The 13,840-nt window shown below is 32.7% G+C and overlaps 3 protein-coding genes across 5 annotated transcripts; 1 reads left to right on the top strand and 2 right to left on the bottom strand.

The window, feature by feature from the left end:
• Positions 1-1,545: 1,545 nt before the first annotated feature.
• Positions 1,546-2,241, bottom strand: LOC113848098 (probable E3 ubiquitin-protein ligase RHA4A). Its single transcript, XM_027477483.1, has one exon. It carries the CDS (start codon positions 2,191-2,193, stop codon positions 1,663-1,665), a length of 531 nt encoding a protein of 176 aa, XP_027333284.1. The 5' UTR covers positions 2,194-2,241; the 3' UTR covers positions 1,546-1,662.
• Positions 2,242-3,277: 1,036 nt separating this feature from the next.
• Positions 3,278-7,269, bottom strand: LOC113846994 (vacuolar protein sorting-associated protein 27). 2 transcript variants are annotated; one of them, XM_027475805.1, is made up of 10 exons: positions 7,035-7,269; positions 6,476-6,532; positions 6,327-6,391; positions 5,432-5,630; positions 5,232-5,332; positions 4,923-4,998; positions 4,758-4,817; positions 4,108-4,158; positions 3,928-4,006; positions 3,278-3,779 (listed from the first exon to the last, which is right to left on the bottom strand). In XM_027475805.1, exons 1-10 carry the CDS (start codon positions 7,116-7,118, stop codon positions 3,688-3,690), a joined length of 864 nt encoding a protein of 287 aa, XP_027331606.1. In that variant the 5' UTR covers positions 7,119-7,269; the 3' UTR covers positions 3,278-3,687. The 2 variants fall into 2 exon arrangements, with proteins under 2 accessions (XP_027331606.1, XP_027331607.1); XM_027475806.1 differs by having other exon boundaries at positions 3,438-3,779; positions 6,450-6,532; positions 7,035-7,260.
• A 2,132-nt stretch (positions 7,270-9,401) lies between these two features.
• LOC113846559 (protein TIFY 3B-like) lies at positions 9,402-12,084 on the top strand. Of its 2 annotated transcripts, none has more exons than XM_027474976.1 (5): positions 9,402-9,612; positions 10,865-10,970; positions 11,072-11,252; positions 11,413-11,470; positions 11,665-12,068. In XM_027474976.1, the coding sequence occupies exons 1-5, from the start codon at positions 9,473-9,475 to the stop codon at positions 11,807-11,809; spliced, it is 630 nt and encodes a 209-aa protein (XP_027330777.1). In that variant the 5' UTR covers positions 9,402-9,472; the 3' UTR covers positions 11,810-12,068. The 2 variants fall into 2 exon arrangements, with proteins under 2 accessions (XP_027330777.1, XP_027330776.1); XM_027474975.1 differs by having other exon boundaries at positions 9,403-9,612; positions 11,072-11,249; positions 11,665-12,084.
• The last annotated feature ends 1,756 nt before the right edge of the window (positions 12,085-13,840 follow it).

Here is a 13,840-nt window from a genome sequence, read left to right as displayed (position 1 = left end):
CTTGAAAATATAAAATTTACAATATCATCAAAATTCATTTTATTTAATTTATGATGTGATTTTAACATATGCATAACTAGTTTTATTGATTTAAATAAAAAATATTAATACCCCCCTCAAATTCAAAGGTATCAAAATGACCACCTACCATACAATACCACTACAGATACAGAGAAGCTTACATAAGCGGTTGATTAATTATTTAAAACCATACATATAAATATTGAATGAAAAGTTGAATATGACGTACAAAGAAATGGAAAGGGCGTTTAGGTATTGACGTTGAGACCAAAAGTTGAAAGCTCAATAAGAATTGAGATTATGGTTCAATTATTGATGTAACGTAAATATTAAAGTGTGTAAACGCAATCTTTAAAACAAAACCACATCCTTTTTATGGAATGGCATTGGCATGGGTTTTTGTTAACCCATATGATTTAGTGGTTGTCTGATATTTCTACTTTTATAGTTTTATAATCCTAATTTGGTGGAATCTTGCTCATCATTTTCTTTGCTTATCTCTACTGAGCTGTCGTTGAATAGATTTATAATTGGAATTTTTCTCAAGCACTTACATTTTCATCTAAGAAAGCATAACTTCACCAGAATATACCCTTAATCATAATTGAATGATTTTTTTAATGTATGTTTAAGTCCCCACAATAAAAAAATTATTTATAATGAATTTTTATTTAAATCACATAATTTAATATATTAATAATATTAAATATTACAATTTGCAATAAAAAAATTAGTTTTACATTTTTTAAGATATACTCTTAATCATGTGTTAAAAATCGTCAATCAAACATAAACAAGAGCAGAGGCTAAAATAAAAGGATTTAAGATTTTGTTATCATTGTTAAAAGGAAAAGGCCACAAGCAGGATACTGATGCTGTTTAAAGCTAGGTAAACAAAAACCATTTAAGGTCGAAAAATAGAATGGTGCCCATGAAGTATTTATTAGAGTATGATGTCACTGTCATACTAAGCAGCTATTTCAGATTTTGTTCAATTTCCTTTTATCTGTAGTTTCTTGTACTTAAAGTATGATGCACATGTGGATTTTCTAGGCATCAACAACGGAGCGATAGAAGTTAGAATGGTACTGAAATCAGATGTCAATGATTATCTGAGTTTTGTTCTTTTCTTGTGCCACTATTTTGTGCTCTTGCTCAATACTTGAAGAAATGAATATTTTGCTTTATTCCAAGAGCGAGAACTAAAGGAGTTGCCTATCATATTCCTATCTCTGTTGAGCTGCGGAACAGATTCACGCTACTAAATTTTCAGCCACAGACATATTTAGCTAAGGACACTCCTTCAACACACTTTTTATTACATTCTCTGTTATTCAGTTAATTAAATGCAATTTTTTGCCTTACGGAAAAAGAAAACAGCACAAAAGAAAAACCTTATTCATTCTACAATAAACAGACAGCCAAAAATTGAAGAATTGAAGAGATTAGAGGCAACATATAAGTTAAATGTGAAAAATATATGTATATACACACACAAACTCGAACCAAGTCTGTGACAATTTATTTTCTAGCAGCAACCAACAAGGCCACATAGGACTTCAGCTTGAGATCATGACCATAAAAACTGAACAAATAATGAATCCCCTACGCTAAAATATCTTCACAGTATACAAAAAAGGGCTAACAAGGCAACAAATCATCACCAAAGAGATAGAGAAGTCTCTCCACAGCCCAACTAGGTTGAGGAGGAGGCACACAGCTAGAACTCTCTGATGTCATGTAACAACAACTCAACAAAGGGGCTCTGCACAGTGGACAAGTGGATTTGTGGTTCTCATGATCATGTTCCAACCATTTGTCTATGCACTCTCTGTGGAACACATGGTAACAGTTCATCAGTTCTCTAACTTCATCTTCCATTTTCAGCTGGTTCAAGCAAACTGCACACGTGTCCTCTGTTTGTGGTAGTCTTTCCACAATCTCACCAAAGGTGGTTAACAAGAGAGTGTTCTCTTTGTCCCTTGTCATGCATGAAGAAGAAGAAGGAGAAGAGGGTTCATGTGGGGTGTGAAGAGAGCGTGTTCTTCTGTCTTTGATCACTCTGAAAACCAAGCACAAGACCCATCTCAGAATTGCAATGATTAGAGCAACCTCATATATGGCTTGGCCTATCGTCAAACCTGAGACAGGTTCCTCAACATAGAAGCCCATTGGAAGGTGTGAAGAAGGATGAGTGACAGAGGGAGAAGAAAGGGAAAAGGGGGAAGTTGAGAGGAAGTCTATGGCTTCTTTATAAAGGCAATGAAGGGAGTGGTGATGACAGTTTTGCTTTTTCTCTTTCTCTTTGCGTTGCTTTTACTTTCACTCTCTTCTACGTTCTTTCTTGGTTTCCTTTTTCATATTATTTTATTTTTATTATTGTTAAATGTTTATCCACCGTCCTTTTGTGATTAGGAATAAAGGGCCACCGACTAGTCGCTGAGACTCTTCCGCGTGTGATTAGATTAGTCTATATCAGGGGCCAGTGCGAGGGAGGGGTTAACGCGTGGATAAATTATTTAGATCAATGGCTCATAACAGCTAATACGGTTGGATCATCAGGTATTATAACAGATCTTTAGATTCTGTTCATTATTACTGATGAGGCAATTTTTAGGTATATATCAAATACTTATTTTGATGAGGCAAATCAAAGCAAGGCCACTTGCAAGCCACTTGAAACATTGTTTGCACCCTAATGTAATTGAACTATGTGATTGGTAATTTTAACTTTTAACAAAAATCTTGCTTCACAAACTATTGGGTGCCATCAATTTCGGGGTTGATTTGATTATATTATAGTTGTTAGAATAATGAGACTTGTTGGGGGAAAGATAAAAGGGTACATACAATTGCATGTCACCTTGCCTTTTCACAAGATCACGAAACGTCATGGTGACCCCCCCCCCCCCATTAGTGCATGTGTTGATTCCTGACATCCTAGTCAGATCCAACCCATGCACACTACCACATTACCACAATTTGGTTAAGAAGTACGATGAACATGACAAAAAGGAATGGGTACGCGTAAGTGGAGGGGAAAGTGGAGGAAAATAGCACAAAGAAGGATCACAGTCAAGCCTGACTCATTGCTTGCAATAGAAGAGAAAAGAAATGATCGAGCCATGAAACTAAATTTTCTTCCCACGTCATTCAAAAATCACTTTTAATAGCAGTAACACTTTCAGGGTCTATTTGTTCAAAGTAGAAGAATCAATTTTGCTGGAAGTGAATATAAAATCACAGTTTGGTTTGTGTGAATATAAAATCACAGTTTCATCATTGTATTCAGAATCAATTACAGGGTCACTCAACGTGTAACGAATGTTTGGATATGAATTCAATTCACTCTATACGTACTTTCTTCTACCGCATGCTGTCGACAACTCATCTCAACAACATAGTGAGTGATGCATGCTAAAAAATGCTCTTATGACATAACCAAACAAATTTACAAACTGGATTGGCTGACAAAGATGTGTCATATATAGGTTTGCATACTCAGTCTGCCATTTTAGAAAGAGATGAATTGAACTCCAGCTCCCTCACAAATATATAGAAGCAGAAAATTTTTGTTCTGCTGAGAGAACTTTAAGACAGTGGTAAAATTTGAAGCTCTCTTTGGGGCACTGCATAAGATCATTACAAATAAAATTGATAGATTATTCATATGTTTTGGTTCATTGCTCCACCTTCTTCCATCTTCTTTCGCATTTTGTATTGCAATGTTGCTGGAGCACAATCTAAAGGTGTTTCTCCTGAACAAGAAACAGTCAGTTAGGATTTTCATTCAAGAATTTTGCTGCTTACTATTATTTTTTAGATCTCTCTTTTCACAGCACTGGAGCAACAGGAAAAACAATATTATAATAGGCCAAATTCTAAGAAGGGAAAAAAATTAATTACCTTGAGCATTTTTGTACTCCAAGCTTGCCCCCGAATCCATGAGAATGAAAACTATATCGGTTTGATTGAAGACTGCAGCCTGCAGAGGATACTAAAATTAGTGACCACCATATGAATAAGAAAACAAATTTACACTCACGCTTGCACAGGCACAAACGAGAAGAAGAGTGAGAGAAGCACCAAATGTAATAAAGACAGTCCTTGTTTGTCCCTGTAATTTGCATCAACACCCTGCACATTTTAGAATCCATGAATACTACTTCCAAAAGAAAATAAACTGTCAAAGGCAGGGGCAGAGCTACTAGTTATTTATATATTTATTTATTTTGGGGGAAGGGGATTATTGCTCTTCATTATATTTAATATTTTTTGAGAATAAGTTGGGGTACCGTTCGATTCAATTATCTTAGATTTCTCTTCTCTTTAAAAATTAAATATTTTCCGATTAATTTCTATAAAAACTCAACTTTTTTGGTTTTTGTTCAATAAAAAAGTACTATAAAATTGTATTTGGTCCAATTTCATAACCTTTTTAATAATATTTTTCAGTTTAAATATATCTATAAATCTATGATCCCTATAAGTATAACTTTTTTTAAAATTAGTCATTATTCATTTGTGTTTAGTCCCTAAAAATTACTAAAAACCAAAATTTTTATTAAATGTAATGACTAAAAAAATAAAATAGTTCTAGAATAAAACAAAAAGAAAGGCATATTTTTAAGAACTAAAAACATATTTAAGCCTACTTTTATTTGTGACCACCCTAATTAAAACATTTTAGCTCCACCATTGTATGAAGGTAAGAGTATCATTTGAAAGGGACATACCTTGCTAAGAAGTTTCTTGACAGCAGCAATGTCACCATTTTTTATTGCTTCTCTTAAACCCTGAGAGCAATACAATCAATTCAACAAATGACTTTTAACACCCAAGATCCTTTTGCACAATGCGCACAAGTAATTGTTTCAATCTAGACAGCAAAAAACATTTACCTCTCCATTAGCTTCATAATCAATCTGGGGTCTGTCTAAGATACCATTAGTTCCATGACCAAGGTTAAATGTAGAACTGTAAATTGTGTTATAAACTGTCAAATAATGATATCATAAAGCATGCAAGACCGAATTTAAGTCATGAATTAGCAATGACCAGTCTATGAGCTTGGACATAGTGAGACTCAATTATTTTATAAATGTACAACATCTTAAAGAAACTTCATGCCATATAAAAAATATGTACCAAAAATGTTTCAAAATATACATATTTCCAGAAAATGCAGACATTAGTTAATCAGTCCTTACCTAAACTTGCTAGTTGAACCGGAGCTTCTATTTTTTGGAACAGTATCTGTCTTCTTAGGTTTGGGATTGGATGGAGCTGTAATAACTGGAGTGGATTTCTTCTGTCCCAAAGGATAAAATACAGAAAAAAAAAAAAGGAACATGAGTTTGTGTATTGCGAAAAAAAAAAAAAGTACCTGATGAGAATAAAGAATTATTACCTGCTGGGGAAGTGCATCAGAGGAAGGGGCAGGAGCTTCACATATGCAAAGAGGCATTCCACATTTACACTCTTTAACGCCTGGTACAAGCTTATTCTCTGCAGCTGGTATAGTCTTTTCCTCGATATCTAATTTAGAAATTGTATCTGTTACGCTGTTTGCTCCATCTGAAGAAGCCTGTGGTACATCCTTCCCTGATCTGTGCCAAAGAAAAAAAGTATTGTATAAATGATTCCTAGATAATATAGATCTCGTGTAGAATATAAGGATATAATTACTAGAAGAAAGGAAAAAAAAATTCTTGTAGTGGAAGGCTAAATTGATCAATATAATGAGAAACATAAGCAAATGGAGTCAATATTGTCTGTCAGCAATACCGAATTAAAAGTTATCAAAAAAAGCAAGAAACTTTTCCTGTCATTTAGGCTATTGATCTAAGAGAAATACAAGGAACACACTCTCTAATACACTCTTATTATTGGCTAAATTTTTTTTAAAATTACAAAAAGCACGTGCATCTCATACTTAATTTAATGATTCACACTTCTAATTTAATGATTATTTCTCAAACTTCAATAGTTTTAGATAAATTTTAGCCAATAATTAAGAATGTGTTCCCTATACAGCAAAACCTAGAAAAACTCTTCAACACTTTGGTCTTACATTGATGCTTAAATATATCACAGGCTCCACCAAATGAGGTGGAGGAATAAAATTAAATTTTCAGGTACTCATATAATGTTAGTTAAACAACTGATAAAAGGAGTTCCTAACGCGTCTCAGCTTGTCTTAATTAAACTTTCAGCACGAACAGAAAAAATATCTTGTTTTGTAGCCAAATGACAATGGAAAAATAATAACATGCTACACAGTGGTTTATGTGGAAATAATTTACCGGGAATTGTTGAAACAGTCAGCACATACTCGGACATTTGAGTAAATGCCAAATTGCGGTAGAGCCTACAAAGGAAAACATCGTTCTATGAAATTCATAAAAAAATGACACTTCTACCAGCACTCTAAACCAAAGGTAAAGCATTATACCATTTGATTTGATGAATGCTCGTTGCACAATGTTCTCCCACAGGATCGACAGTGATGCTGTACACATCACACAGATTCACAGAAGCAGATAGTATATAGTTAGTTCCCAATACTGAAAAAGATTTCCACTGTGAACTGAATTTCACGGATAAAAATGTATGCAAGACTAGCAGAATTTACATACGGTATATAGATTGGTTAACTAAATGCCACACACCTTGACAATTACAATGTTTAATCTAAATGGCTCGTTCATGGAAAATTAAATAAGAAGCAGCAAGTAGTGTAAATTCGGGACAATTTCAAAACTAATGGTTGTAATTACTTCTTAAATAAGTAATTAATCAAAGCTATTTTCACGATTTTGGAGTTATCCCCCAAAGAACAGTGACCGACCCATTTGAAGACCGAATATTAAGCATCTAAGTGTCTTCAAGAAGATCCCCATATGGAAAAACACAAGTTTTATACATCTATAGACTACATGGGTGCAAAAGATGTTAGAATGAGAATGGAATTCAGAAATTGGGAATCTATAAGTGATATGATTAGAGGGTACCCTTCTCCTGAAGGTGTTGAAACTGCAATTGCAAACAACGCATCGCGCTGCTTCTTGGAAAGAAGGAGGTTCTACTGTTGACATGATCTTCTCTTTCCCTTTCTGAACCAAATTATCAAACTTTTTTCTGTCCGCTAATCGAATCACAGAGCCCGAATAATCAACTCATTCTCCACACCCAGAAAGAGTAACACTTTGTTTAGGTTGCTATAGCATATTTCTTTATGAAGATTATGTTATGATCTTCCAATAAATATATTTTATTAAAAGAAAACACAAAAATAATAATGGGTAGCGTTAACTGATTTTAATGGGGAAGAGTCCAAGATTTGGCATCAAAGATCCATTGTTTTGTTCTTCTCAACATCTTGGATCGAAGTCTTTGTTTTTTTGTTTTTTTTTTATGAACAATGATATTTGCTTGGATCAAATTAATTGGATTTGGATAAATATTGGTGGACCTCGCAGAAAACTTTTTTCTAAATGGGCCTCGTATAGGCCCGGTAGTTTTTATGCTCAATATATTTTTAAAATTCAAATAATCTACTACCAAAAACAAAATAAAATAAAATAAAATAATCATACTAAACCTTTTTTAAAATAAAATTTTAACACAATGTGTATTGTTAAATTACATGAATTTTTCATTTAAAATATAAAACTATCATAGACGATAATTTTTTTTATTTTGTATATTTATTTAACACAGTCAATTTATTTAGAAATTGGAACAATACTTTTTATTAATTGTTCAATAATAAAAATCATAAATTTTAAAAAATAATAATTTAATTTAGAAAAATGTATTGCTAACTTTTCAGGTCCCATTTAGAGAATGTCACATTAAGGAAACTCGTTTTCATTGGTAACTTATGGGACCGCTTTTGTTCTAACCAAGTAAGAAGATAACGACATATGGACTATGGTTGATCATGGTGTAACCCTGTGATTGGTTTTGGTATATAGTAATTTTATATTTTTATATATTTTAAATACACGTATTTTTTTATTGATTACTTTTAAAAATAATAAATACTGTGACGTTGACGTTTGTAACACGTTCCTATCTTTTGTAACAGAAGAACACTGACATTTCAAATTAAATAAACGTTTACTTATTTAATTTTTTACAGTATATTTATTAGGTATCTAATTATTTCATCAAGCATGCATCAACTTAAAAAAAAAATGGTTTTATAGTACAATGGGAAGTGACGAGAGTGGAACAAAGATGCGGTGGTATTGAATCCACGATCTCTGTCAATGACTCAGCACTTAGAAACCCAGAAAAAAACACAAAACACCAAACTCACTTAAAAAATAATCACAATCAACTTGCAATTATCAGCTGAATTATTTATGAACTGCTATTGCTAACTCTTAACAACACTGGATAAATAATTGATAAATAATACCTTCTAGTAGATATTATGGTATTTAATATTATTAATATATTCAATTTTATGTATTATAAAAAATTGTATATTCTTAAACTTATGTTAAGAATTGAAAAACTACATTGTAAAAGTAAATGTATTGTTATATTTATGTTTACATGAATAAATAAGTTGAATTTTCTAAACCTAAACTTTAGTACAGTTGTTGTTATTAACTAAAATATTTGAAATATATATATAAGAGAAAATATTAAATTAAAAGTAAGAAAAGTAAAGTTTAAATAATTTTTAATCAATAATTAAGAGTGTATTGCTAATATTATTTTGTGTTTAAATTAATTTTAATCTCTAAGTTTTTTTTAATTTTAGTTCTTATTTTTTAATAATCAAATATTTTTCATTGCCAATAATGATGTAGGTTAAAAAGTTAACACATGAAATTTGTTGTGTCACGCATCAACTTTTTATTGTATTACCTCATCATTAAAGATTAAAAGTATTGATTTATTTATTACGTTTTCTTAGTTTAATTTCGTTCACATGTAACAAAATTTACTGTAAGGTCCAGCCGTTGATAATCGGAGAAGAAAAAGCAGAATCAATTTCAAGAAATAGTTAATTGTCATGTCATTAGCATGATCAAGTATAATATCTTATTTTTCCCCTAAAATAGTTTTACTTGAAGGGTATTTGTGTTTAGTTTTATTCAAATGAATAGACAAAAGTTTCAAAGGCCAAAATGGAGATTTCGATTAGAATAAGACAGCGTTGTATTTTATATATATATATATATATATATATGTGTGTGTGTGTGTCAACATTAAAAAAAAGGAATTGAAACACAAAAAACTCATGTTTCTTATGAAAAACGAACGTGACAAAATGGTTTAGTTGGAGCAGAAAGGGGCCACCATAGTGAATGGAATCAATGAGCGCCTCTTCCTCTTGAAAGCTTTAAAGTACAAGTAGCAACAAACTTTTCAATTCCACCCCTCTTGCACCTTAAGCCATTCAATACAACACAAGTTTCAGTTTTCAACCATGGCTGGTGTGAACTCCGAGCCTGAAGGATGGAAACTTTTTCCTTCTCTTATGGATTCTGCTGCTGATAGTAACGTTGATGGAAGGAGTGACAAAAACTTGAGTAATGATGGGTTGGTGATGCATTTCTCTTCTGCCAGGTTGTGTGACTTATAACTCACATGTTACTCTATTTCTGTGTATGTTATGTTCCCACACCCTCAACCCCATGTTTTGTTTCCACATATGTTTGATTTCTTGTGTCTTCCCCCCCTCCCTCCCCATGAGCAATTACCCAACTGGGACACATTGTTTAGGTGAAAGTTTCAAACTTTTCTGGATGCCAAACCAAGGATGGTGAATATTGAATTATAATCATGGTGTGAGATGAGAACCCGTTTTTGGATTCAGTAGCTTTTTGTTGAAACACTGTGAGATAGAAGTCACATGTGTCTGAAAAGGGACTTTGTTGTAGATTAAATTTGGTAATGAATTAGAAAAGGTAAAAAGAATGAAGTTGAACTCGACTTGTATCAGACCAAAAAAGAACTCAACTTGTAAACGCAAGTTTCTAAATTTATGATGTTCCAGGCGTCATGAACCTTTTAACTGGAACCGAGTTTTGGGATTATGTCCATCATGATCCTGAGAAATCCACTAGCTACGGGGTTGAAAGCGAGTCTAAAGAAGGGGCTGAGTTTGGGGTCATACTTCCTATTCGTGCAAATCTTCTTCAGTGGAGTATTCAACTAATTGTAGGCTTGATGCATCATCACCCTAAATCTTCAAACAGTAATTCTATAAGTCCTTTCACTTGTGAAGTCATCATTCTATTCATTCCTAATCCTTTCTAATCTAAGACTGCTTGTACCCACATATCCACGTGGAGCACATACTTGTTGTAGATTCCCTTTATTATGTGCTTCCTTGCTAGGCGCTAAGATACAAGGCCATTGGCTTCATGTATCACCTTTAAGTTACATCGATTGACTTTTTATCCATGTTTGTGGTTTTGATTTCTAAAATAAAAAAAAAATTCTCTTAATTGGCACTTCTAATGTAACTTTATTTATGGGCTTCCACTTTTGTCCAAGGAAGAAGCTGGGGCAAGGGAGGGCCTAAAAATTTGATAAAGGAGGTCATGAATCAAAAACAAATTTTTGCACTCATGTTATTCAACCTAAGTCTTGATACATATTTTGGTGTTTCGAGCATCATCAAAATGAATCTACATCACAATCAATTATTGGATACAAACTTTACCAATCTAGTAAATAAAAATATAGGAGAACTATCGTTTCTCAAGCATATATAATTCTTGAAAAATCAAGTTAAAAATTACAACTTCTATCATTGGCACACTTAAGGACATTATTTTTTATACTGTGTCTTTTTTCCAACCTTCCCCTTCAGGCCAGTGCCAACATCTGGACAGAAAGCAGTGATTCCAAATACAACTCAGTTTACCATCTTCTATAAGGGAAATATGTGCACCTATGATGGAATTCCTGCAGAAAAGGTAACTCTTTATTGAAGAAGTTGTGCTTTCCATCCAGCTCTTCACATTTCCCGTTATAGTTACAATACAAATCATATAATTATTCTCTTATTTACTAATAGGTGCGTGAAATAATGTTGATTGCTGGTGCCTCTGCGAAGTCTGCTGAAATGAAGAGTGGTGTTCCCTTCACTTCCTTCATTCCCACTAGCCCTTCTTCACAAGGAAACTCTAATAATCTGGCTTCACCCCAATCCGTCTGTTTTCCTGCAGAGAAGGGTTCCATTTGCAGGCTCCAAGGTGGTAACTATTCAGTTATTTGTACAAGATTTAGATGATTATCAACTTTGTTGTGTGGCACTCAGTGCTTCTTTATCATTCACTATTCAGTAATTGGATTGTCTGTTACTTGATTGCACTAATAGCTCATGTCTTTTGTGGCTTTTGCTTGATATCTCTTCAGAATTTCCAATAGCACGTAGACAATCACTCCAAAGGTTTCTTGAGAAGCGAAGAAAGAGGTGGTTGCAACCTTTCATGTTTAATGATGTCTCTAGGGTCTGTGTGAAAGGAATTATGAAAAATAACTTACAAGTTTCATAAGTTGTGCATTCAAACGCACTTCTAATCCGTTTAGAATTTCCAATATTGTATTTGATTATTATATATACTTGTTCAATTATTGACTTTGTTCCTATTTGTTTCTTGAATGAAGGTTGGGTAGCAAAGCCCCATATGCCTTCTCACCAACAAAAGTGGCTGACAGCAACTTCTGTGCTGACAATACATCAGATTTTGCTTCTTTGAACTTTGACAGGAGGGATTTCAACCTAGTGTTGCTGCCTCTTGAGGGTAACTAGTGTTGGTTCTACTTTGTGTGAAAATGGTACTGTCTGGAATAGCATATGCATTCATATAGAAGCGAAGTGACTAATATATATGACTTCGTTGTGTTCAGATCTTGCTTTATGCCTAATTAGAAAACCTGAATGTGTCAAGTGAAGTGTTACTTTAAAGTTGGTTAGTGTGTTTGATAATGTGTAGAAATGTCCATCATGCTCAGAAAACCTGACTTTTAAACTGTTATCTTGTACCTTAATATGTGTGGAGAATTGATTATCTGTTGTGCTGTGACATCTAGCTGTTTTTCCTTCCCCATTTGTATATTTTGAATAGGATTTTTTCAGGTAAGGTTTTATCTTTAAATGTATAAATTTAGTATTAATATCCGGCACAATCCTTCAAATGGGTATTATAACATCACCCAATAATAAAAGTAAATCGTAACCTCAGATAAAATTTATCTATAATGTGCGGTTTCTAATTAGAAATTAGTGAGCAAATACTTGCAAGAAAAGCCATTTAAAATGTAAAGATATCTAGATATATTATTTTGACGTAAAAACATTTAAAAGATTAAAAACCAAGGAGAGAAAGTAATATTTTTTTCTCAGTATTTCAAAAGCCTCCATGAGATAAATTTCGCATCATCGCTTAAAAATCTAGCTCACGATATTTTTTGATTTATGATCAACATAAAGTAAAATAATTTTGATTTTCATGTGGTCGATGGATATTTAAAAATATATATACTTTAAAAGGGACGTGTCCTGATTTTAGTACACCAAATTTGTAAACCATACATCCCACAAAAATCAGGAAAATTGTAACAACACAACCATTCAATCTGTTGACCACAAAAATGAAATAAAAAATCCCATTCTATCAAAGAAATATTACACACACCACTAATTGTCGGTTGGTTCACCGTACAAATTATATCTTCTGACACCAAAATAAATTGAAAAACATCGGCCATATGAAAGAAACACGAACTAATGATGAAAACTTGTCTAAAATAATGGATAGTGAAGGGTACGATGTACCCTTCTCAAGATATAATAAGGCATCTTCCATGGCTAGCATAGCGCTTAAATGATATATTGTTACTGGCATTTAGATTTTCAGAAATGGACGATTGAAACAAGAGTGTTGTCCTTCTCTGTTGCAGCTTGAGTACGCCGGATTCAATCTCAGACGACCAAAAGCATGACAATACAAATTAAATCTGATTCATTCAATTAGAAAAATTGGTCGAATTCAATCAGTCCAAAACCAATAAGAAACTGGTTTGAATCTTAATTTAACGAAAAATATGGTTCAAACTAAATAAAGACCTCACGTAAAGTTACAAAAGCCTTCTCAAATACGTTGTTATTATCTGACTTTTTAATTCTTTGCATCTTTGAGTCTTATAAGAAATACGATATAATTGGTGGGTATTATTATTGTTATTTTCTGATTAAAATTGATATTTCTTCTTAGTGACAAGTATCTTCTTTATCTTGATAACTAAATCGACGACTGAAATGTCAAAATTTTAATTAAAAATAGCAGCCGGCTTCTGTGTAATGGGCTAGCCTCAAGAATAGCAGCATATTCACTAAGACCCTTTCAACATCAGCTTCTTTCTCTATTCCTTTCCAACTGGAACAATTACTTCACGGCCACTAGCTCGTTTCCTTTCATGTAACTCTAGTTCATACTAACTTTCAAGAAACTTCTTATATAACAAATAACATAAAAACTTCTCTCGCTAATAATAACTTATTTTCTTAATTTACAAAAAAAAAAATTCAAAAAATAAACAAATTAATTTTGATTTACCGAAGAAGTTTAATTCATTTTAACAACAAATTTGTTATTCTCATTAATTTATCCAAATTGAACATAATAATTACGTTTACCACTTGCCACGCATAACTGGTTTTCAAATCTTTCGTGATTTACCGATTCAACAGGTCCCGTATTCAAATTCTAATATTATCTTTGCATATTAATGGTATCCATTTCATATGTAATAGAGGTTGCAAGAATGCAATGGGAAAGAC

Source organism: Abrus precatorius, unplaced genomic scaffold, assembly GCF_003935025.1.
Source record: "Abrus precatorius isolate BTA unplaced genomic scaffold, Abrus_2018 Scaffold8, whole genome shotgun sequence".
Classification (NCBI taxonomy): domain Eukaryota; kingdom Viridiplantae; phylum Streptophyta; class Magnoliopsida; order Fabales; family Fabaceae; genus Abrus; species Abrus precatorius.
This window is presented reverse-complemented; position numbering and strand designations above follow the sequence as displayed.

Coding starts and splice junctions, on each gene's coding strand:
- LOC113848098 (XM_027477483.1), bottom strand. CDS start 2,193: ATGGGCTTCTATGTTGAGGAACCTGTCTCAGGTTTGACGATAGGCCAA.
- LOC113846994 (XM_027475805.1), bottom strand. CDS start 7,118: ATGTCAACAGTAGAACCTCCTTCTTTCCAAGAAGCAGCGCGATGCGTT. Junction 6,533..7,034: donor TCAACACCTTCAGGAGAAGG/GTACCCTCTAAT, acceptor TGATGTGTACAG/CATCACTGTCGATCCTGTGG. Junction 4,007..4,107: donor GACTGTCTTTATTACATTTG/GTGCTTCTCTCA, acceptor TATCCTCTGCAG/GCTGCAGTCTTCAATCAAAC.
- LOC113846559 (XM_027474976.1), top strand. CDS start 9,473: ATGGCTGGTGTGAACTCCGAGCCTGAAGGATGGAAACTTTTTCCTTCT. Junction 11,253..11,412: donor CATTTGCAGGCTCCAAGGTG/GTAACTATTCAG, acceptor ATATCTCTTCAG/AATTTCCAATAGCACGTAGA. Junction 11,471..11,664: donor CTTGAGAAGCGAAGAAAGAG/GTGGTTGCAACC, acceptor TCTTGAATGAAG/GTTGGGTAGCAAAGCCCCAT.